Source organism: Pocillopora damicornis, chromosome 7 (assembly GCF_964200805.1).
Source record: "Pocillopora damicornis chromosome 7, jaPocDami1.2, whole genome shotgun sequence".
NCBI classification, from domain to species: domain Eukaryota; kingdom Metazoa; phylum Cnidaria; class Anthozoa; order Scleractinia; family Pocilloporidae; genus Pocillopora; species Pocillopora damicornis.
In genome coordinates this window covers 24,750,137-24,774,660 of record NC_142676.1, presented here as the reverse complement: position 1 = coordinate 24,774,660, position 24,524 = coordinate 24,750,137, and the positions used below count along the sequence as shown (strand labels likewise).

The 24,524-nt window shown below is 37.8% G+C and overlaps 3 protein-coding genes and 1 long non-coding RNA gene across 5 annotated transcripts; 2 read left to right on the top strand and 2 right to left on the bottom strand.

Moving 5' to 3' along the window:
- Positions 1-7,363: 7,363 nt before the first annotated feature.
- Positions 7,364-10,736, bottom strand: LOC149043281 (uncharacterized). 2 transcript variants are annotated; one of them, XM_089212536.1, is made up of 4 exons: positions 10,597-10,736; positions 10,088-10,108; positions 8,536-8,916; positions 7,364-8,345 (listed from the first exon to the last, which is right to left on the bottom strand). In XM_089212536.1, the coding sequence occupies exons 1-4, from the start codon at positions 10,601-10,603 to the stop codon at positions 8,263-8,265; spliced, it is 492 nt and encodes a 163-aa protein (XP_089068662.1). In that variant the 5' UTR covers positions 10,604-10,736; the 3' UTR covers positions 7,364-8,262. The 2 variants fall into 2 exon arrangements, with proteins under 2 accessions (XP_089068662.1, XP_089068661.1); XM_089212535.1 differs by lacking the exon at positions 10,597-10,736 and having other exon boundaries at positions 10,088-10,333.
- Positions 7,680-9,201, top strand: LOC149043282 (uncharacterized). The gene is made up of 2 exons (XR_016188484.1): positions 7,680-7,799; positions 8,548-9,201. It is a non-coding gene; the product is annotated as an uncharacterized LOC149043282 (long non-coding RNA).
- A 1,877-nt stretch (positions 10,737-12,613) lies between the features above and the next one.
- Positions 12,614-13,673, top strand: LOC113667201 (MAD2L1-binding protein). The gene has a single exon (XM_027182999.2). It carries the CDS (start codon positions 12,716-12,718, stop codon positions 13,427-13,429), a length of 714 nt encoding a protein of 237 aa, XP_027038800.2. The 5' UTR covers positions 12,614-12,715; the 3' UTR covers positions 13,430-13,673.
- Positions 13,674-16,991: 3,318 nt separating this feature from the next.
- Positions 16,992-23,840, bottom strand: LOC113667230 (MAPK/MAK/MRK overlapping kinase). The gene is made up of 15 exons (XM_027183036.2): positions 23,655-23,840; positions 23,425-23,539; positions 23,133-23,222; positions 22,295-22,365; positions 21,944-22,022; positions 21,483-21,531; positions 21,058-21,143; positions 20,383-20,475; positions 19,796-19,897; positions 19,336-19,470; positions 18,795-18,842; positions 18,438-18,534; positions 18,276-18,314; positions 17,688-17,894; positions 16,992-17,326 (listed from the first exon to the last, which is right to left on the bottom strand). Exons 1-15 carry the CDS (start codon positions 23,659-23,661, stop codon positions 17,246-17,248), a joined length of 1,299 nt encoding a protein of 432 aa, XP_027038837.2. The 5' UTR covers positions 23,662-23,840; the 3' UTR covers positions 16,992-17,245.
- Positions 23,841-24,524: the final 684 nt, after the last annotated feature.

Sequence of the window (24,524 nt, the reverse complement as noted above, 5' to 3'; positions counted from 1 at the left end):
AACTCGGGTAGTACTTGGTGTAAGACTGCCCAAAATGTCCCGGGCCACCGCCCGTACTATTAGTACTGTAGTAAGACCTATGGTACCCGCAAGAGTTGTGTAGTACCTGTGGTAGCTGTAGTACCTGTAGTAGCTGTACTAGTAGATGTAGTACCTGTAGTGGCTGTAGTAGCTGTAGTAACCCTGTAGTACCTGTAGAACCTGTAGTAGCTGTAGTAGCTGTAGTAGCTGTAGTAGCTGTAGTAGCTGTAGTACCTGTAGTACCTGTAGTAGCTGTAGTAGTAGTTGTAGTACCTGTAGTACCTGTAGTAGCTGTAGTAGCTGTAGTACCTGTAGTAGCTGTAGTAGCTGTAGTACGTGTAGTACCTGTAGTACGTGTAGTAGCTGTAGTACCTGTAGTACCTGTAGTAGCTGTAGTAGCTATAGTAGCTGTAGTACGTGTAGTAGCCGTAGTACCTGTGGTAGCTGTAGTACCTGTAGTAGGTGTAGTACTTGTAGTACCTATAGTATCTGTAGTGTCTGTAGTAGGTGTAGTAGGTGTAGTAGGTGTAGTAGCTGTAGTACCTGTAGTAGTAGTAGCTGTAGTAGCTGTAGTACCTGTAGTACCTGTAGTACCTGTAGTACCTGTAGTACCTATAGTACCTGTAGTACCTGTAGTACCTATAGTAGCTGTAGTACCTGTAGTAGGTGTAGTACCTGTAGTACCTGTAGTATCTGTAGTGTCTGTAGTAGGTGTAGTAGCTGTAGTAGCTGTAGTAGCTGTAGTACCTGTAGTAGTAGTAGCTGTAGTACCTGTAGTACCTGTAGTACCTGTAGTACCTGTAGTACCTGTAGTACCTGTAGTACCTGTAGAACCTATAGTACCTGTAGTACCTGTAGTAGCTGTAGTAGGTGTAGTAGATGTAGTACCTGTAGAAGCTGTAGTACCTGTAGTACCTGTAGTAGCTGTAGTAGTAGTTGTAGTACCTGTAGTACCTGTAGTACCTGTAGTAGCTGTAGTACCTGTAGTAGCTGTAGTAGCTGTAGTACATGTAGTACCTGTAGTACGTGTAGTAGCTGTAGTACCTGTAGTACCTGTAGTAGCTGTAGTAGCTATAGTAATAATAATAATAATAATAATAAAAGATTTATACCGCGCCAGTATCCTACTGTTCAAAGGCGCCTACAAGAAAAAAAAAACTTGAAAATTAACACTTAAGACAGCTAATATTAATTATAAATAATAATAATAATAATAATAATAATAAAAGATTTATACCACGCCAGTATCCTACTGTTCAACGGCGCCTACAAAAAAAACTTAAACATTAACACTTAAGACAGCTAATATTAATTATAAAAGGCTTTTCTAAAGAGTAAAGTTTTTAATCTACGTTTAAAAACAGACACAGACTGAGCATTTCTAATTTCACTTGGCAAAGCATTCCATAATGATGGTGCTGCTACAGAGAAAGATCTTGCGCCATATGTTTTCAAGTTATAGGATGGAGAAACCAGAAGGTGCTTGAATGATGAGCGTAGTTGACGCGATGGGGTGTAAGATGTAAGCAGATCACAAATGTACGACGGTGCCAGGTTGTTAAGTGCCTTGTAGGTTATAAGTAAAATCTTAAAAATAATACGTTGGTTAACGGGAAGCCAATGAAGATTGAAAAGAACAGGCGTAATGTGATCATGCTTTTGTGTAAGTGTGACGAGGCGCGCCGCAGCATTCTGGACGTGTTGTAGCCTTTTTATAGCGTAGGCTGGTAGGCCATACAAAAGGGAATTACAGTAATCCAGCTTCGAAGATACAAACATATGAACCAGCAATTCAGTAGTGGTCGCTGAAAGATATTTCCTGATATAGCTAATATTTCGCAAATGATAAAATGAAGATTTACAAATGTCAGTAATATGATCCTTAAAGCAAAAATGGCTGTCGAACATAGTGCCGATATTCCTCGCCTTTTGCACGGAAGGGATAGTCTCACCAGCAACTGAAATTTCGTGAAGGAGTGGTCTTGGAAGATGTTTAGCGGAAATTACCAATAATTCAGTTTTGTCTTTATTTAATTTAAGACGATTAACCATCATCCAATGACTGATTTCATCCACACAGCTCTCGATGCTAGAAACCGCTAGATCCCTATCACCCAGTACGGTTGGTTGGAAAGACAAGTAAAGCTGTGAGTCGTCAGCATAAAAATGATAGCTCAGGTTAAATTTCTTTACGATATCTGAAAGCGGTGAAGTATAAAGCAAATACAAGATGGGTCCCAAGACAGATCCTTGTGGCACTCCACATTTAAGGTCATGTTTCGTCGAAGTACCACCATCAACGGAGACATATTGCGTGCGATTCGATAAATAAGATTGCAACCATAATAGAGGCTTCCCAGCTATCCCAAACCGTACACGTAAACGAGAGAGGAGGATGGTATGATCGACTGTATCGAAGGCAGCGGAAAGGTCTAACAACAGTAAAATTACGATTCGACGATTATCAATGGCAGAAAGAATATCATTGTGAACACGAATAAGTGCAGTTTCAGCACTGTGATATTTCTTGTACGCCGACTGGAATGTCTCATTTAACTCATAATCGTTAATGTAGGAGATAAGTTGATTAGCTACCAATTTTTCAATTGCTTTGCTAATAAATGAAAGATTCGATACAGGACGATAATTGCAGAATTGAGTATGATCCAAAGAAGATTTCTTAAGGAGCGGGCGTAACATTGCAACCTTGAGTTGCGAAGGCATCTGACCAGATTCCAATGAGATATTTATGATTTTGGAAATGAAAGGCAACAGAACACTAAGTGCATTTCTTGTAACATAACCAGGAAGAGGATCAAGAGCACATGACTTAGCAGCCAGATTCATGATACATGTATGAACTTCATCCGCTGTTACCATTTTGAAAATATCAAAAGAATATGGACAGGCGTTGTCAACAACAGCAACTGTATCTCGATGAGGGAAAGCAGCAGTCGTTATATGACCCCGTATTCTATCTATCTTTGTAGTGAAGTACTTAATAAACTTGTTAGCAAGATCAGTGGGCGATTTGCAGGGGGGATATTGAATATCTGTTTTCCTTTGTAGTAGTTTATCAATTATCTTAAAAAGCTGTTTATAATTTGACTGATTCTCATTGATTAATGATGCGAAATAATTCTTCTTGGAATCACGAATTAAGTTGTTGACAGCATCACATCCCTCAATAAACAACTTACGATCAGAAGGAAGTTTTGTCATTCGCCAGCGTCGTTCAAGTTTTCTACGGGATCTCTTTAAATTATTTATCTCCTCAGAATACCAAGGTGCAGCGGGACGCAAAGTAACTAACTTTTTTTGCAGTGGAGCATGAGTCTCAAGTATGGTAGTAAGGACTCTGTTATATTGATCAATCAAATAATCCAAGGATGACGATGACGAGGCAAAAAGATCAGGAAGGCTCGAATTCATAACATCAGCACAGAAATTATCAAAATCAATAGATCGAAGCTTTCTGAATGAAATAATCTTCTTGTCGAGCGGCGGCTTATTAAGCGAGAGCTGGAAGTGAACAGCAGCATGATCAGAGATGACAAAAGGAGAACCAATTGTTAAATTCGAAACAATACTATCATCAGATCTTGTAATCACAAGATCTAAGGTGTGTCGATCTTTATGCGTTGAGCCATGTGTATGTTGAGTAAGATTGAAAGAATCCAACAATTGAAGAAATTCAGTTGAGTGTTGGGAAGAACAGGTGTCAACATGTATATTAAAATCACCAACTAATAATATTCCACCAGGATCAGCGATATAGTGCTCCAGGAACGTAGAAAACTCATCAAGGAACAATGAGGGTGTTAAACCATTCAAGGTCGAGGGAGGTGGGCGATAAACAATAATAACTCTGAGTTTTAAACCGACTGTACTTGACAATAACAAATCCATATATTCAAAGGACAAAAACTTCTTGAGCGGCTGCAACTTTAAGTTGAAAGATGATCGAAATAACAAGCCAACTCCTCCTCCACGAGTAGAACCAGGTCTAGGAACATGATGAAATGAATAACCTGAAGGACATAAATCACGAATAATTAATTCATTGTCAGCATCTGATTGAAGCCATGTTTCTGTCAAGCCAAGAAGATCAATATTATTTTCGACGACAAAGTCCTTGATGATAGTAGTCTTGTTGTTAATTGAACGAGCATTTAGCAAGCAAAAATTCACGAAGCGAGCCCTTGGTGTGTAGCTTTTAATCGGGTTAGGAGTAAGTTCAATTAAATTTCTAAGATTCGATCCAACAGGAGTCTTCATCGTGCATGTAAATCGTGAAGAATTTAATCGACAGCCTTGGGGTGAGACCAAAGCTCGAATATAATTCAAGCGCCGCCGCTTTTCTTGAACTATTTTTCCCGCTCTGCAACCTCTAAACTTTCTTTGACAATTTTTGCCCAGAGGAAGTAAAATACATGGGAGATTCCAGTTGTAGCAGAAGCTCTGAGTACGACGAACAAAAGGCACTAATGAAGAAGTGTGTTGTGAATTGTGATTAAGCCAATTCATCGATTTCGTTGCAGTCGAAAACGCAGAGAACTCATATCCCAGATAGGCGTTTTGTTCTTTATGTATCCCCACCATCCGAGGGGATGTTGGACCAGGATTAGATTCAACGTCCACGAAGATAGTAAGGTCAAATTTTGTAGGCAGACCAAGCGTCAAGTGACCACGTTTGCACCAAGTACAAATCGAGCGCCTAAGTTTGCTTCTTCCATCCACCAATCTAACTGCGCGAGGAGGACCATGACATCTCAGCAATAAAGTAAGAGGACTCTCATAAACCGAAAAATTGATAAATGATGATCGAAAGAGAGTAGGAAAACAAATAAAAAAACCTAATATGATGAGAACAAAGTAACACGTTGCAGCCATCTTGGGCGCATACATTAACATTAACATTAGTAGCTGTAGTACGTGTAGTAGCCGTAGTACCTGTGGTAGCTGTAGTACCTGTAGTAGGCGTAGTACTTGTAGTACCTATAGTATCTGTAGTGTCTGTAGTAGCTGTAGTACCTTTAGTACCCGTAGTAGCTGTAGTAGTTGTAGTACCTGTAGTAACTGTAGTAGTTGTTGTACCTGTAGTAACTGTAGTACCTGTAGTACCTGTAGTACCTGTAGTACCTGTAGTACGTGTAGTAGCTGTAGTAGCTGTAGTAGCTGTAGTAGCTGTAGTAGCTGTAGTAGCTGTAGTAGCTGTAGTAGCTGTAGTAGCTGTAGTAGCTGTAATACGTGTAGTAGCCGTAGTACCTGTAGTAGCTGTAGTACCTATAGTACATGTAGTACCTGTAGTAGGTGTAGTGGGTGTAGTACCTGTAGTATCTGTAGTGTCTGTAGTAGGTCTAGTAGCTGTAGTAGCTGTAGTACCTGTAGTAGTTGTAGTACCTGTAGTAGGTGTAGTACCTGTAGCAGGTGTAGTACCTGTAGCAGGTGTAGTAGCTGTAGTATCTGTAGTAGGTGTAGTAGCTGTAGTAGCTGTAGTAGGTGTAGTACCTGTAGTCCCATTAGTATCTGTAGTACGTGTAGTAGGTGTAGTAGCTGTAGTAGGTTTAATAGGTGTAGTACCTGTAGTATCTGTAGCAGTTGTAGTAGCTGTGGTATCTGGAGTACCTGTAGCAGCCTTAGTAGGGGCGTCCAGTGGTGTAAGGAATTGTAAAGATTCCTTTCTACCTTCCAACAAATTTTCCAAGCATTTAGATCGACTAGTCTCACTTTAGTCAATCGATCAAACTTGGATAATTATTAGGCGTAAGGCAGTGAAACCGAGTCCATACTCAAAGGGATTGATATAAACTAATGGGCGAGAGAATATATAGAATATAAACGTAGGTATGTGAGTCCTGAATGGAACCTTCTACAAAGTACAAAAGACGATTTGCACAAGCTTATTAAAGGAACGTCAAGGTTCACACACATTTGATGAAGTTAGTGATATATAGGAATATTTTCTAGCTTTTATATTTTTTTACGCGTCCTATCTTGTTCTTACGACTATGATGTCCCATTCTCAATTGCACAAAATTGACCCGGCGAGGCTACCAGGGGCACCCAAGGACAATTTTCTGCTAAATATCTGTTCGGAGAAGCAAATATTGCCAAGAATTTTCTTTTGCTTGAGGAAGACTAAAAATTCCTAGATGGACCTTTCATTCATTTACAATTTTCGATGCTTTGTACCTAATAAATTCCCTACCAATTCTGATTTTTAATGTTTCAAAATCAGTTCCCAGGTTACAATATTTTTGTTAAAAAATGGTCACCTAAAGTTTTTTTTGGATTCTAAAATGTGATGGAGAGAGGTCACCAGAAAAATACTCACTTGCGTAAATCGTTAAATTGCAACTAAAATTTTCGCAAAAGTAACACTGAAACCTTTGTAATTGTGAAAACTGACTTAAGTTCCTCTAGGATGACCGGTCAGACCGGGAGGGCTTTCCATAAGTTGCTCGAGATTTTCCAAAAAGTTTCACATTATTTCTCAAACAACTGCTCAAAAGTTGCCAAAAACAATCAAAAGTTGCTTATTGCAACAAAACTTACTCAAACGGTTGCTCAAAAACAAAATCTTTGTTTGGTCTGAAGTTATGAAAATATGCAAATTGTACAAACAAAAGTAAGATTTCTTAGAATTTTCGTGCAATTTTTTCAGCGCAACCAGCGTTGCTTAATAACTTTTTCCGGAGTTAAAATCACGAAGGAAATGTAATGAGCCAAAAACATTCCTTAATGACCTTCTTCACCCGAGACACTCGAGTCAGTCGAGTGAGAATCTGCGTCAATCATTTACAATTTTCTGTAAAAACCGCTGACTGACCTTGCGCCCTTCATGTGCCTCAGGGGAGGAGTATTTGTCTCCTTTTTTTACTGGTAATTCGCAAATTGTCTACAAAACATTGTGAAATATGGAACAAAGGCTAATTCAAACACTATGATAAAGTTCTAGAGAAATCTTAATCCAAAAGCCAATAGTTGCAATAAAGGAAAGATGTTGTTCCAAATACGAGAAGTTGCCAAAAAGTTGCCTGCTTGTGGAAATCTCTAATGACCTAAACGATAACAATTTTGTAGTGCCGCTTAGAATACATTTCTAGGGTGCAGAAAAGAAAACTCTGGACTGCGTAAAAAGTGATTCCAACATACTTTAAAGGAGACAGTCTTTGGGTGCCCCTGAGGCTTTAACCCTTTACTATGTGACATCACGGCACTGTCAAGCGAGTCCGGAAACGTAGTTGGAAAACGATATATTCACCTTCCCCACCCCCTTCTCGCGACTTTAAGACGACCGAGTGTGACTGACTGGAAAAAGCCAACAGAGAGACTTGTATTCAAATGTAAAAAACTTTTATTGCCACATTAATCGATAACAAGAGCTAATGATAACTAATGATCAGATACTTTTCTTAAAAATTGAAATTATTCTTATTGAAGTCTCTACCTAACTAATGGGAAACTCATAAGTTTCTCGAGCTAACCGCTGCTCTATTTCGCAGAATCTTTTTTTTTTCTTGTCTTTGCCATGCTATTACTCAAAACAATTCTTTCAACAATCTGTCATTTTAAGGCACATCAAGAATGTAAATCAAGACGAACATTCTAGAAATTAAAGAAATGTTTGCCAATAAAACATAACAAAGTTATCTATACAAACAATAAAAGAACTATGTGATAAGCCTAAAAACGTTAATGACGATAGAATAATACCTTTTCAATGAATTTATCTTTTTTTCTGTTCGCAGAATTGAATCTTGAAACAAATTTTGGTAAGGGTAAATTGAACAAAATTCTGTGAGGCTACTTGAGCCTGTCACGATATAATCTATTGATTTTAAAATACTGAGGAGCTCTGGGAAGGTTTAGAACTTGAGCTCCGAAGTTTCATTTTCCCATCAGTTCTTTATTCATTTATTTATGTTTACAATAGTTCTAGGCGCATGAACGATTTTCAACGAGTTCTCTGCACGGATAGCTAGGCAACTATCCGCTCAAAGACTAAATATTAGGCTCCATTCACACCAAAGCTTGAAGAGTCCTTAAACATGTTTAAAACGGTTTGTGACTGTTTAGTGCACTTTTATCATTTTCAAAATTTTGCAACGATTACGCAACGTCTTGAATTCAATTCAATTAAATCCGTTTAGAACCCTGTGTTCCTTTTTAACCAAGGGATTTTACTTATTAAACATGTCTATTTGGTGTGAATGGTTTATTTGTTACGTATGTGAGTTAGTCTCTTCCTTTTCTTTTTTTGGGTAATTGGGAAGAAAAATGGCTTAGGTTGTCACTCAGCTTCTCTACTTCTGTTTTCCCTGCAAGAAAGAAGGAATACAAATTGTTTTCATGGAAGGTTGCACAATTTAAATTAATCCGATGTTTGAAAAGTATTATTAGAGCAGTATTAAGTCAAGGTTGCTTTATGGGGAGATCCAATGTCATAGGAATGGACCTCTGTTCAGTTTATTTATAGTACAATAGCTGAGCATTAATATATTAACTTGCCTCTCTTCCTAGGTTCCAGCCGTCGTGTGGCCCCTGGTTCCTCTCCAACCCCATCATCAATGCCTCTTCCATCCTCCTTGTCCCCGCATTCGTGTCTTTCTTCGCCATTTCCTTTTGCACTGTTCTCGTCGCTGCCTTCTTCAGGTACATCTGCATCAGTTTCTCCTTTGATCTCTTTGTTATTAGCACTTTCGCTCTCTTCGCTAGTTAATTCTCCTTCGCTATTACTAGTACTTTCTCCTGCGCTCTTTTCACTACTTTCTGCGTCGTTCTCGTCGCTACTTTCTCCGCTCTCTTCGCCACCACTGCCTCCTTTCTTCCCATCTGTACTGGCGCCTTCTCCGACATCATTGCTGAATACTTCTACTACTTCTCCTGACCCTGTGAAAAAAAAGTTATTTTTTTAACTTCAGAAAAAGTTACAGTGCGATTACACACTTTAGTCTGTTAGTCACACCGAATTGTTGATAGTAACAAAATTTAGCACTACTGTCCGTATGAAGCAGGCTACTAAGGAAAAACGTCACATAAACATCCTTGATCAATATAGATATACAAAGGAACAAAACTGAAGCATGAAAAGCCTTTAAAAAAAATTGAAACTTGTGCAATAGGGTTCAAATACAAAAAGAAATACAACGGTTACCAAAACCGAACACCTCACGCTATCTGAAACGCCTAATTTTTAATCATAAAGTTCAATTAATTCCTAGAAATCTGTTATTAAGATATTTACGGCGCAGAAACATGTCTCTAGTTGGTTCGTTTACTGTCAGGTGACCAGCCAATTGCACTTTTTCCCAATATGTATACTAGGGAGCGGATATTCTGAATTTTATCAAAAACAGTACCTTGATAATTTTTTTTAAAGAAATATTAGGTGCTTTCAAGAGCCATATATACAGCCCATTATGGCTCTTTCCCCAAATTTTAAAATTGTAATTTTTGAAACGACTACAACTTTAATATCATCCTTTTCAAATATCAGCTAATGCTAATTTCTGCTGTGAAATGGTGCCGGCATGCTCATGAAAGGCAAACCAAGTCTAAGAAAATAATCACATTTAGCGCCTTTATGAACTTTGTCAGAGAAGAAGCAGAACTTGCAAATGACCCCATCTTCTCACCTGATGCCCTGAAAGCGGAACGCAAGAAGACTGGTACCCAGCCGAAGTGGGGATGGAAGAACAAGTCAAAGAAGAAGGACGATAGTAATTTGAGTGCCAATTCACTCGCGACATCAGGTACTCCACACCCTAGCGATCTTGCCTCGTCGACAAAACCATTTGCAGATCAAACAGATCAGGCCTGCCCCCTTTGCAACGGTCAACTAATGCCCACGACTGCAACTTTTTAGTGGTCACTTGAGGTCTTTAAATTTATTTCCTCTCGCGGAATATACGTCTAGATTATCAATTGCGGATCAATTTTTTTTTTGGCGTAAACTTAACTGGTTTATATCAAAAAATAACAATTCTTAATATATAAATCAAAACACTTCTACATAACGTAATGTCATAATCATGTTTGAAAATAGCTATCATTGTCTAACCTTCTCCTGGTTTCTTTAAAGCTGAAAAAGAAGACAAAAAAAAAGATTTATCGGAGACTTCTTTTGTGGGAATTGCACTTCGCTCTCTGTTATCTCGAGCCATCGCCCCTGACTGGTACCCCCTTATATGTGCCGCCCAAAGGGTAGGGTTTTTGCACCGGTTTGGTCCGAAAACGGCAATAGACTTTGTCCATTAGAAAGAAAGAGAAAAGTACCAATTAAGATTTAGGTTTTTTTCCTGTTCCAATCCAAGTAATGATGACATAATTTCTAAGCCGCCATGTATGAAAACAGGTGTAAAAACATGACAGTTTTGGTCTGGAATAGAGTCAGGGATTTTGATAACCAGGAGGCGCCCCCCACCCTCCCTCCCCTCTGCCAATAATTCCCAGGAGTACTCCCCGGCACTGTTCAACTGGCGAAGAGGTAAGCAGAATGAATTTTATCTCTATGATAATAGTATGTTTTAAAGTCAATACCCTTTTCTCTACAGTAGCTTTCCTTCTCACCTTTCATTATGATGTCCAAACTTTCCTTATCGAACGCTGATTGGTATAGGTAGGTGACTCTTGTGTTCTTTCCTCTAACTTTACGGCATTGGCTTTTTCCAATCTTTGCCCTTTTTAAGTGATTTATGATTCAATGTTAGTAATGCAGTTATTTTTTTTTTGGTTCATTATTGGTGTTGTTTGTTTTACATTTCGATTGTAATAGGTATGCTTTTGCAATACTGCACAATGATGCAGCCATGCAAAACTGTTACTATACTACACCTACCACACGTATTACAAATACTACAGATACTACAGGTAGTACACATGCTACAGGTACTACACCTACTACAGATACTACCGATACTACACCTACTACAGCAACTACAGCTTCTACAGGTACTACATCTACTACACCTACTACAGGTACTACAGGTACTACAGGTACTATAGGTTCTACAGGTACTACAGGTACTACAGGTACTACAGGTACTACAGGTACTACAGGTACTACTACTACAGGTACTACAGCTATTACAGCTACTACAGCTACTACAGCTACTACAGCTACTACAGCTACTACAGACACTACAGATACTACAGGTACTACACCTACTACACCTACTACAGGTACTACAGGTACTATAGGTACTACAGGTACTACAGGTACTACAGGTACTACAGGTACTACAGGTACTACAGGTACTACAGGTACTACAGGTACTACAGGTACTATAGGTACTACAGGTACTACAGGTACTACAGCTACTACAGCTACTACAGGTACTACAGCTACTACAGCTACTACTACTACAGGTACTACAGCTACTACACCTACTACACCTACTACACCTACTACACCTACTACAGACACTACAGATTCTATAGGTACTACAAGTACTACACCTACTACAGGTACTACAGCTACCACAGGTACTACGGCTACTACACGTACTACAGCTACTATAGCTACTACAGCTACTACAGGTACTACAGCTACTACACGTACTACAGGTACTACATGTACTACAGCTACTACAGCTACTACAGGTACTACAGCTACTACAGGTACTACAGGTACTACAGGTACTACAACTACTACTACAGCTACTACAGGTACTACAGGTACTACAGCTTCTACAGGTACTACATCTACTACACCTACTACAGCTACTACAGGTACTACAGGTACTATAGGTTCTACAGGTACTACAGGCACTACAGGTACTACAGCTACTACAGCTACTACAGCTACTACTACTACAGGTACTACAGCTACTACAGCTACTACACCTACTACAGACACTACAGATACTACAGGTACTACAGGTACTACACCTACTACAGGTACTACAGGTACTATAGGTACTACAGGTACTACAGGTACTATAGGTACTACAGGTACTACAGGTACTACAGGTACTACAGGTACTACAGCTACTACAGCTACTACTACTACAGGTACTACAGCTACTACACCTACTACAGACACTACAGATACTATAGGTACTACAAGTACTACACCTACTACAGGTACCACAGCTACCACAGGTACTACGGCTACTACACGTACTACAGCTACTATAGCTACTACAGCTACTACAGGTACTACAGGTACTACAGGTACTACACGTACTACAGGTACTACACGTACTACAGCTACTACAGCTACTACAGGTACTACAACTACTACAGCTACTACAGGTACTACAGGTACTACAACTACTACTACAGCTACTACAGGTACTACAGCTACTACAGCTACTACAGCTACTACAGGTTCTACAGGTACTACAGGGTTACTACAGCTACTACAGCCACTACAGGTACTACATCTACTAGTACAGCTACTACAGGTACTACAGCTACCACAGGTACTACACAACTCCTGCGGGTACCATAGGTCTTACTACAGTACTAATAGTACGGGCGGTGGCCCGGGACATTTTGGGCAGTCTTACACCAAGTACTACCCTCCAACTCATCACGGCGAGAAAGTGACAGGCGTTCCATATCCAATCTTGGGGTCATTTTCGGGGCACGTCTTTGACTAACGAAAACGGGCCGTGGAAATTCGTAAGGACGCCTGTTTAGGAATCTTTTAGCAGACGATTTCTTTCTCTAGGTACTATTATATATGGCAAAAGAGGTAGAAGTTATATTAAATCTTAATGAAGATGTCACGCAAATCATTAAGTCGGCCCTTTTAAAAAGCTGCATTGAATACCTTTTGTATCAAAGGCAACAACTACCGATGCCTTACCACGAACTCACAAGAATGATGGAAGAGGAACAGAAGCAAGATATAACTACAAATGTTGTAGAGCAACCAGTGACCCGGCGATTTCTCAACACGGAGTACAAGAACGCTAAGAAAGTATACGAAGATGTAGAGTGTTTGTCTGACAATATAAACAAGCTGTTTATGTCAACAGTGGTCAAGTCTGCCCTAATCTTACTGGGGTCAACACCGGTTAGTCCAAAAGAACGATATCTGTTAGACTTTCAGAACCCTGAGGAAAGGAACAGTTTGGAGAGTACTTCTAGAATATGCAATTCTTCTTGTCGTAAGCTGATACGAAGCTTAATATCAAATCCAGACCTCGGTACATTTAAGGATATATCCCCTACTTCAATGTTTGTCTTCATACAAGCTAGCAGATCTTCACATGTCCAATGGTTTCGACCAAAATCATCTTTCAAGCCACCCAACCGAGGTCAAAGCTGTAAGATAAGTGTAAGGACAGCCCTTGACGAGCAGCTGAACCCCCCTAACGCGAACACAGATGAATGGCTGTGGTTCCAGGCGCCTGTTATTGTCAGAGGTTACCGAAACAGGAGTGGAGTTTAAAATCTGGAGTTGCATAATTTTAGGAGAACTATATTATCCTTTAGGCAATTTTGATGAACATCTTAAATAATGTAAGATATTTTTTGAAGAAATTTTTAAATTTTTTTAATCAGTCAATTAAAATTTTGGCCTGCTGTAAAATGTTGTTCATGAGTCTCAGATGTACACCATAGGAGGGGAAAGGGGAATCAGAGTGATAGTGAGCATTAGAAGGCAATAAAAACCATTACCCTGTTGGAACAAAGTCCTTTGATTTATTCAAGACAAAAGTGTTTAATTGTTCAGAGCACTTTGTGAAGTTACCTCCAGCATATTTGTGCAGAATATTTAGCCTACCCTCAAAAGAATTGCAATACTTAAACACTTATACCTATACCACTAGTATCCATGCCCCCATCTGAGACTGTAGAAAGATGTCTTATTAGAAAGGTCAAAAATTGAGGTAGTATCCTCTGTTTAAAATTCAAGATGACACAAACAATATCTAAATGTTGCAAGGGATATTTAGACAAGAAGCAGAGAGGCAAAAGATTAACAACAAGGTTATCACAAATTTCACTTCATTTCGCCACCAGAAAAAGCTAAAACTTTACTTACACCATACAGGGGAATGACACTTGCATTTCGGAGTAGGAGTCAAGGAGACAGAGTTAAGGAGGAGGACAGCCTTACGATGAGCTTGTGGGTGTGCTCATGTGAACGCTCCCATCTAGGAAAGCCTGCAAGATTTAAGTGGGTCAGAGGTCTGTGAAAGGTGTTGCTCAAAAGTGGAACAGATCCTTCAGACTTCTAGAGTCTTGTGGGCCTTGCTGCTTGATGGAATATTCCTAAGAGCAACAATTCTTTTTGTTTGAGGGAGGGGGTTCTTTTAATGTAGACAAACCACTAGCCAGGGTGGGGACTAATGAATAAATAAATTTTTCTGTTGTAAACACATAGGTCAATAACTAGACTTAAGATCAAGTTTTTATAGAAGTGAAGTCTGGTTTCTGCTCCAAGTAGTATCACCACCTTATTGTGTGGGCAGTTTGCAAGTCTCGATGACCCCTAGAGCTATGTCGGCTGAAGTCTTGCACTCCTGGTAGGGTCGCCTATGCCAAACAGGTTGAAGGGTACCAAAGGATGATCCCCTGGTCCTCCAAGTTGGGAAAGCGGTTGCATTGATGATACAACCTAAATGGAGGGTGTCACTGCTGGAGCCATCAGGATGCTCTTGGACAAAAGCCAGCAGAAGCCCAAAGGCTAATATGTACCATAGTAGCCCCCAAGAAACAGATCACCATCGGTTGTCAGAACATAAGGACCATAGCGGTTAGATGGCAGCAAGAATGACAAACAAGAGAGTGGTTGAAATGGCAGAGATCAGTGAAGTTAGCTGATGAAGATGAATGGTGCCAATTTCCTCACTTGCAGCCAAGGGCTGAATTGCAGAGGAACCAGAGAGGTGAGATCGGACGTCAGCATATTAAAGGCGCCTCTGGCAGCCGCTTCAGTCCATTTTGATCACACCTCACCCACCCAGACCTACGACGGCACAAATCGAGATAGACCACAACACCGGGCACTACGTGCCCTACTCTTTGCGAACAGTGCGTGCGTTCTTTTACGTCCCACAATTTATTTGTAACATAGAAGGGTTGTGAGACGGGACCTCCGGCTTTACGTCTTATCCGAGAGACGAAGCAAAGTGGGTAAAGCATCTTGCTTAAGGATACAGCGACATGCCCCTGGTAGGACTTGAACCCGGGCCCTTCAACCCAGAGTCCAGAGCACTAACCACTGGACCACTGACGCCCCATCTGCAAGGTACAAAGGAGAAGGTGGAACTGGTTAGGACACATACTCAGGAGAGAGGGTGTGAATGACTGTTTTATGGCATTGGGGTGGACACATGAAGGTCGAAGGGTGAGAGGGAGACCAAAGACCTCTTGGGGAGGGACTTTCAAAAGAAAGAGAGGCAAAGCAGGGTGAAAGAGCTGAAACGTAGCCAAGGCAGCAGCACATGACAGGGGGTTAGGCAGACAATGTGACAGCCTTATGTGCCTACTGACACAATGAGTGATGATGATGATGATGATGATGATGATGAAGAAGTCTAGTATGGCTCTCTTGATTGCTTTGGCACTTTTTTGAGAACTCTGTTGACCAGATATCATTTCCATAAATTGCATAAGAAATGTGTGTATGAGCATGGAGTTTCTTTTGAAGGAAGGTTTGGTGACAATGTCAGTGGGAAAATGAATGCTGTAATAGGCAAATTTGTTCATAGATTCACACCTTTATTTTTTAAGTTCAAAACCACACTATTGCTGCAGCTTAACATTTGGTTCGTCAATTCAAAACTAAATTAAATCCTTTTTTTTTTTTTTTTTACAAAAATTAACTTAGTTAATATCTTGACAGTATGTTACAGATCTTACTAGACAACTCAGTTCTCTGTAGAATGTCTGTTATCCAAACCAATTCTCTAAAGTACCTTTTCTTTAAAACAAAAAATGTGGAACCTATTTAATTAAACCCTACAAAAGGAAAATAATACAGAAAGGGTTCACTAAATAAGAAAAAATCTCCTAGTTCACAAAATATTTTAATTGACAATCTAATTCTGCAACTACCACTGAAAGGACATCTGATTTGAGAGATGTAAAAAAGGAAAACTGAATTATGCAATGCATTGGGAGTTTGGAATAAACTGCATTTGTTGAAACTGAAAGATAAATAAACTTTTAGAATATTTAGAAAACAATGGAAACAAAAATTCCTGAAAGTGTTCCAGAAAGGAACAATCCTAGGCCTTATCTGTAATCAGCAATCTCCATTCCCATTATTTCAAAGTTTGTGAGCCATTGTTCATAGTTTGTGTTCTTTTTTTTTGTTCCAAGAATGTGTCTTCGATCAGGAATAACTAAAGAAACGTTCCATGAATATCTGGAGTTGCAACACCAGATGAATTAAAAAGGGCAGACTTTCTAGACATGGCTGACAATGTATACTGTTGAAATATATCAACTATATCAACCAGCTCCCAGTTGGCTTGATAGCTCAGTTGGTTAGAGCGCTGCACCGGTATCGCAGAGGTCATGGGTTCGGTTCCCGTTCAGGCCTGAATTTATTTCAGGTCTTATTTCTCAACTGCTTAAGTTGAGTATATACTGCGATGATCTTCATTTGCTTAAAATGTTTAAAAACAGTATCTCAGGTATCTCCACATTTTTATAAATGTGAAATCAAAGCTGTTGGGCTGGCAGCTAAATTATTTTTTTTCCAAAATCAAATTCTACTTAAAATCATCACCTACATGTAACAATGTTTGAACATGTAAAAAATACTTTCTCGTTCATAAAAATATTTTCTGTACATTATTTATAGGATACCTTGCATTTCTTTGTCTAACTAAAATATCTTAAATAACAAGATAACATTGAACAAGTACATATATGTAGATGTTCATAAAGATGGCAGGAAACCAAGGACCTGTCTTCAATATCACAAATAATTAAAAATAAGTTCTGTAATAGGATAGAGTCCTCTTGTTGTTTAAACCTTGATTAAGTTGATTTCCTTTTGATGGGGTTTTCGTTGACATTTTTGAAAAGAGCAGTTTGATTCTTTAGAAAAAAGGAAAAGGAATGCACATCCTCCTTTAAGGCTCCTTGATGATCTCTGAGAGACACCAGCCTTGCTTTAGCAAGGCCAAGATGCAAACAAACTGACGCTAGTAGGCAAGCCTTCATTATTTACAATACCGTCATACATGTGCACAACCCATAATAGTTCTCAGACTTTGTAATCTCTCTGCCGAAACCAAATGTTCCTTCAAAAGCCATGAGCACCACTTCGTTTTGAGTTATCAATTGCTGGTAATGTGTAATGTCCAAACTTCTGGCTTGTTTGATTCTGGAAAAAAAAAACCACATTATACATACTGAACAACATTCATCATGATAAAATTAACAACTCGACAGTGGTTTATCCTGGTCTGTAGAATTGTATGCTCCATCACAGTGTTCAAAAATTTTGGTAAAATAATATACTTGTAACCATCCATTAATCTTAGTCATAACATGCATCCTAAATCGCTCTCTTCCTTGTTTGTCTCTAATGACTACACAGCCAAACAAATATGAGAGCTTAAATTGAGAGTAAAGTTTTTCTAAATTCTCTGCTGTCCATCTCAGAGAATTATCACAAGTGTATTTACCTGTTTCTTCAATTTTGTCAATAATTATAATTAGCTACCATTAATAAAAATAATCACCTTGACTTTATTTTTTTCTTGATGGATAATTGAAGGAAATGATGTTGGGAAAGTTGTTGTATGTGTGGTAGTTGCAACTGGTATCTTGGGTAAAGTTGTGCCATATGTATTGGTCTTGAAGCCTACACCTAAAGATGGTAATGACGGCTGTTGATGGGTAACTATTCCTCCTGTTAGGCCAAAACCATCGTCTTTTGGAAGAATAGACTGTAACAAAGAAAAAAATGTTACATTAAAGAAGGCATGGAACTGATTTTACTATCACAACATGGTAAAATTCATAGTTTTCTCTTAGTCCCATGCTTTTCACTAGAATGCTCAATTTTTTATCCTTCCTTGTTTTAAGAAGACATATAATGATTAGAAAGTTTATGATCTTCCAGAGAAAGGAGGATGTTTGCTGTTCATTCCACTGACTGTTACACATGGAGATGTTACCCCTGAAGTAAATCTCTGCATCAAGCTTTTCATCTTTGACAGTCGAAATGCTATCTACTGACATTTTGCACACTATGCTCTCGGTATGTATGATATCAGTAGTCAATAAATATGCTTTTTGAGCCTCTAACAGAAATTGTGAAACTTTACCTCAGTTGGTGAACGTGCATGACCTCTCACATGCTTTCTCTGATGGTAATAACAAAAAACTATGTGTTAGAAAAACCTTACAGAAGAAAAAGCAAAGCTCAACCTTAAAATGAAAGCCTTTCTGCAAACACAATTCAGATAATAACTGTACAAGGAGTTCACCTTCTTTTTCACCATTCGATGTGGTTTGGTTATAACTGAAGCCTCGGATGGCGATGAATACCTTGTGTTGGCGGCAACTTGCCTTTTGTCTAACTCCCTGTTAAGTTGAATCAATTGGAAACTAATTGGTCTACATAGGACATTAAATTTTTATTCTATAGACATCACATTTTCTTTCATAACCATCAAACTGAAATTCCTGCTGTTATATTTTGGAAGCCCAAAATGAGTAACCTCTTTTTCATACGAGAAAATGCTAAGTAGACAAATTCATTTCCTAATGATGTGTATCTTTTAATTTTCATAAGTTTTAATTTATTTTCTTTGTAATTGAGTTTATTTGGGTTGCAACTATACCTGAGTTGTTTGAAGTAAGGATGCCTCAGAGCTTGTTTGGCTGATATTCTATGAAAAAAATTGCAAAAGAACATTTATAATAGTAATAAGTATCAAACAGAAGCTGGAAACACTATAGGACACATTGGAGAACTTGGAAAATAATCTGCACATTCCCTTCCTCCTTACTTCTCCACTGCTCAAACAGAAATTCCCAAAACATCTTTTCCAAGCAAAAGTTACTGATAATCAGTCATCCCAACTGCAAAACAATTTTCCTTCAAAGGAAAAAATCTCACCAATCTACAAAATAAATCTCCCCTAAAATTATTAAGCCATGTAGTGACATTAAAACCCTGCAAGTGACTAGCATCTAATTTTTCCTTGCAATATTGCCCTTGATCAAACTTCAAGGCCAGGAGAATAAAGGAAATGATCACCAACAAAAGAATCTCTTGATTGTTACACAGATCCTCCTTATCATCACCTTAAGAAATGTTTAGAGAACAGGATGGATAATATGCATGCTAATGTTGGGGTGCAAAGGGTTGATTCAAATTACCTATCATCAGGATCATAAGCACACATGAGTTCAATAAGCTCAATGCAATCCTGAGACACGTGATCATGTGGAAGCAAGGTACTGATGCCACTTCCTGTTTTGGGTGGAAAGTTGAAATTCATACTGCGTGATTTACTGAAAGGCAAAAGGAGAAAAATTATTTAATAGCTTATTTGTAAATTGCTGTGAGCTGATGAAAAAAATCCAGTTATGGTAACCCTTTGACCCTAAAAAGTTACTAGCATTTCATTTCTCCTTACAATATCACCCCAAAATGACACATTAATTAAGATCACAACAATAAAGGAATGATCACCAACTACAGAAGCTCTTGATTGTTAAAAAAAATTCTCCCTGTTAGCACCTTAAGATATGTATATAGAACAGTATGGAGAATATACATACTGACATTAAAGTATATAGAGTTAAAACTCATTATCACTTGATAAGTTCAACTCACTTTTGTAACTTTTTTAGTATGTTAGGTGATGGTGTTCCAAGGACAGAATGAATTCTGGCAATCTGATCAACTTCATTAGAACCAGGAAACAGAGGATGTAGGCTGTGAATACAAAATAATGGCTATTAAATTAAATGTAATACTTCATAATAATTCCTTCATTTATGTGACATCATACTATTCATTAACTGTGAAGATCAGCTTTGAAAAAGTTCATAAAAGTAACAAAAATGTTTCCTTTGAACACATATAAGCCAAATCAAACTTCAAAATCCTCAACATGTGTTTTATGTTAATTAAAAATATTAGGAAACTCTTAGACCAGTGACTATTTAAGATTATAATTAATTTTGGTTAAAATGATTTCACAGTACACTTTTATTTTAATAGCAAAGTAGAAATCATATCAAATAAGTTTAAAATCACTTTTGCATACTGGATATCTAAAAGCAGTACACATATCCTCAAGACATCACTATAATTCTGACAATCATGTCTACCTATAAGTTCCTTCCTCTATAAAACAAAAAACACAAGAAATATAGTCAATAGTTGATAAAAATATAATTTGTTTGAGCTCAAGTCACCTTAGAACTTCAAAGAACACACAACCAACGCTCCACATGTCCATCTTATGGGTATAGTAACCATCTGTCAATAAACATTCAGGGGCACGATACCTGAAAACAAACAAATAATTCATAAACAAGGTGGAACAACCATTTGAAAAGGACTGTCAATGCTTCATTTAAGTCAACATCTGCCATGAACTCTTAGATTTTCTCACAAAAGTTCATTCTGCACATGGGAAAGGGAGCCCACACCACTGATAATGCTTTTCCTAGTTTTTTACAGCGCTTTTTACAACATGACGGACTCTTATTTCTTCTACTGGAATTGACACACAGTCTACCCCAGGCAACCACGTCTGTCACTTCAATAGAATACCATAATAGTTTGCTGGTACCCATTTATATTGGAGGACAGCTCTTTGAGAGTAGAGGGGGGTGTCTCATATGCCACAGTATCTCTTAAACATTTCTCTGCAAATTTTTATGCGAAGCAAAGCCTTAACTTTTAATTATGGACCAAACAAATTTAAACCTTGATCAAAAATATCACTCTCATTGGACAGAGCTTTTACTCAAACATTTCTTCTTCTTCAGAGTTTTTCTTTGGCTAATAGTAGATGTACAGTAACTTGTTTTTAAGTCATCACAGAAAATGCAGTCAAGCAAATATTGTGTTTGTACCCAACTCACCATCTAGTTGATATGTATTCAGTGTAAGGCTGTTTTGAGTAAACACTTCGACATGATCCAAAGTCAGCTAATTTTACAACATCATCCTGAAATATGACAGTTTGTAGAAAACCATGAATTTGAAATACTTCTCATTGTCAACAAAAGCTTACTTTCATTGATGGAACTTTTTGGTGAAATGGAATAACCTTGACAATTTTTTTAGAGATGCTCTATCAGGCAAACCATACCACAGGAAACAATAAGTTAAGTGAACAAGATGACATCAAAGAAAATTAAAATATCAGTGATTCCTTCTTTTATTTTTCCTCCAAGTTAGAGCAACCAGTAATTCAAAACTGTTGAACATACTTAGATAAAATATCCTTGAATCATGCTGATAAGGTCATGTACAACTAAAACATAAAAAAAGACCCTTTAGTTACCTTAACCAAAATATTTTCTGGCTTAACATCTCTATGAAATATTCCATTTCTGTATTAAAAGAATGGGATCAGTTATAAAAGATTAACATACAACTCATCACTGTCTGTGTATCACCCTTCAATTGCCAGATGTGATTTACAAGTAAACAGGTCACAAGAATAATCAAACTTATCAGGTAAGCATTGTTGTCCTGATCTAACAACAAACTCTTGTAACTAATTTACAAAGAAATATATAGCAGCTAGAGAGGGGAGAATTAACAATCAGATCTCACGAGTTTAAGGGTAAAAATACAAAAACTTGATAAATCTTGCATCATATGCCAACTTGATCCACTATTACTTGAAAAATGGAAAGTAAACATGCAGTGAAAAAAAATTTTTTTTTTGGTATTATTAGGAGTTAGATGTACATGCATGTTTATTTTCCAAATATAATCTCACCAGTCCTTGAATCTTACCTGTGCATGTGATCAATGGCCTTACAAAGCTGGTACATATAGTTTTTAACCTTTGCTTCTGGCAAGTAGTGTCGCCGTCCTAAAAAAAATAGTTTTCAAGACTATATATATATATGGTGTTTTTAAGGAGTTATGTTAGTTAGTTGTCTATGCCTATTTTATTTTATAATTGTACTTATTTAAATTTTTCTTTTCCTTAATGATAATGTTAAGTATGTAAGAATTTGAAAAATCTATATTGTAAACTATTTAATACTTGTAAAGCTCAAAATTTCTCCCATCAAATCTTAAAAACCAAATGTAAAAAAATTTAAAAATTTAATTGACACATGCTCTCATAAAAGCTCTTACCTCTTATCATTTCATACAGGTTCATATCCATTAGCTCACAGATCAAGGCTAAAGTTCCATTCTTCTTGTCACTAAAGTATTCAAATCACATAGTTTTAACAAACTGGTGATCATTTCTTAACACGCTCAAAAGCAGAGGATACAAAATGAAATTGAAAGTTCTTTTTTTCATAAAAAAACAACAACAACAACATAGACAGGTATTAAGGTCCTCAAACACTAAAAAGCAATTAAACCCCACGCCACAGAATCAGTTGTTGACAGTTTTCATCTCGACATTGTTTGCAGGAGATTAACTAACCAATTATAAACGAAGTATTCCCAACGCCAAATCAATTAACATCCATTACATTTGACAACGAGCATGCAAAATTTTGACATGAGCGGCGAGTGGAATTACCTCACGATCATACGTGTGAATTTAATGATCTCATTCAAAGAATTTTGTTGTTCCTTTCATTTCGAGGAAGTGTAAATTAACTGCTCTTCTATTAAAAACATGTACTTTCCGTAGCACTAACAGATCAAAAACAGCTTATTAGACCATTCCACATCACTGTTCGTAGAATTGAAATGAATATACATGCGATCCCGAATATATTTTAAACAAAATATATCACGAAAAGTAATTTGACTCTGTTGAATAACATCGATTCGTGGTCAAAAGGCTTTAAAATGTTCAATCCAGAGCTCAGGGGTGATGAAAGATCTTTGTGACCGCTTTCAACGACAAATTTAAGTTTCACATGCTAGTGCTTCGAAGATTTGCATAATTCAACTACTGTCCCCAGAAAATCAAGTTCGTTAAATAAGTTTAGGGCTACAAATATGTTCTTACAAGATAATCTCCTTCAATTCAACCACATTTCCATAGGGACTCAAGCGTCTCATAGCTTGAATCTCTCTCAAATTGTTCACTTGATCAATGCTGAAGAAGAAAATATATAAGATAAAACGAATGTAAGTACCTTACATAATCTTTTCCTACAATTTCATTACATCTTGAAGTAAAAACTTACAACAAAAACAACAAAAGCTCTTCTTTTCCTTACTTAAGAGGAGAACAATGCTTAGGCCGTGCGGGAAGCCGCAGCTCACTAAGTCATGCCGTGACTAGAAATCAAATCTACCTTTCATAGCGCTGTTTCATCTTCTTGCAAGCATAGTAAGTACCATCTCGAATATCCTGAACTTTCAGAACCTCTGAGAAGGTTCCTTCCCCTTTCTTGCCGAGGATACGGTATTCTGTGGAGCGAAATAAGATCAGAAAATATGAGTAACAGCGCGCGCTTAGAACGCAGTTGGCGATGAAGTGTCATCGAACATTTTACATGTGAAGCAACATCAATCTTTCACTCACTTTGCATTTCCTACAGCGTGAATGAATTTATATAGTCATTTTTCACGGATATGATATATATATTTCATCTGAAACCTCTTAAAGATCAGCGCGAGCGGAATAAAAGTTATAGCATAAGTTCATGGACACCAAAGGCAACCCAACAATTGTTTGCTTTCGAACGAGTTAGCGGAGTTTGCGTATAACGTCGTTGCCATAGTAATGTTCATAAACTAACAGACTGGAAAATTAAGCAAGATTTATGGATAGCCACTCCAGGATAGATTTAAAAACTTTAATGTCGGTACTTGGTCGGTCGGGAAAGAAAGAAACTTCAATTTAAATGCAAAAGACTGTGAACTGAAGTTAAAATTTCACTTTTTAAAATTGGATTATTTGATGTGTGCGACGTTCAGTTGCTATATTTCTTATCTCACGAGACACTGTCGACTAAAATGTTAAGAAAAGAAGACCATTCGGTTCCATTTGGATGAAATGTTCAATGCAAGTACAATGAATATCACTCTTGAAAACGAGCAAAACAAAAGTACCCCAAATTTACCCCATTTAGCCTCATCAAGGATTTGCCTCGCTCCCAACATTCGGCTTCGAAGCTCAGTTGATTAGGGCGCTCTGAGAGGCATGGGCTAGAATCCCGTCGGGGCCCTGAATTTTTTACTAAGGTTCATTTCTGCAATTGCTGAAATTGGTGCTCTCCTGCGAGGATCATTGCTTTAATTGACCAAAGAGAGAAAGTGGTAAAAAGACATGCCAAAACTAAATCAGGATACACGATAAGAACAAATTTTATTGCACCCTTGAAGACGTTCTCAGCTAAATTATAATCCAACAAACAAGACGGTGCAATTCCAAATGCTTCCCGGAAACATG

Excerpts from the sequence above, each read along its gene's own strand:
- LOC113667201 (XM_027182999.2), top strand. The coding sequence starts at position 12,716 with ATGGCAAAAGAGGTAGAAGTTATATTAAATCTTAATGAAGATGTCACG.
- LOC149043281 (XM_089212535.1), bottom strand. The coding sequence starts at position 10,190 with ATGGCTCGAGATAACAGAGAGCGAAGTGCAATTCCCACAAAAGAAGTC. Across the intron at positions 8,917-10,087 it reads TTTAAAGAAACCAGGAGAAG|GGTCAGGAGAAGTAGTAGAA; the intron begins GTTAGACAATGA and ends TTTTTTTCACAG. Across the intron at positions 8,346-8,535 it reads GCTGGAACCTAGGAAGAGAG|GGAAAACAGAAGTAGAGAAG; the intron begins GCAAGTTAATAT and ends TCTTTCTTGCAG.
- LOC113667230 (XM_027183036.2), bottom strand. Across the intron at positions 18,535-18,794 it reads CCTTACTTCAAACAACTCAG|GGAGTTAGACAAAAGGCAAG; the intron begins GTATAGTTGCAA and ends TCAACTTAACAG. Across the intron at positions 17,895-18,275 it reads ATGCACGTTCACCAACTGAG|TCTATTCTTCCAAAAGACGA; the intron begins GTAAAGTTTCAC and ends TCTTTGTTACAG.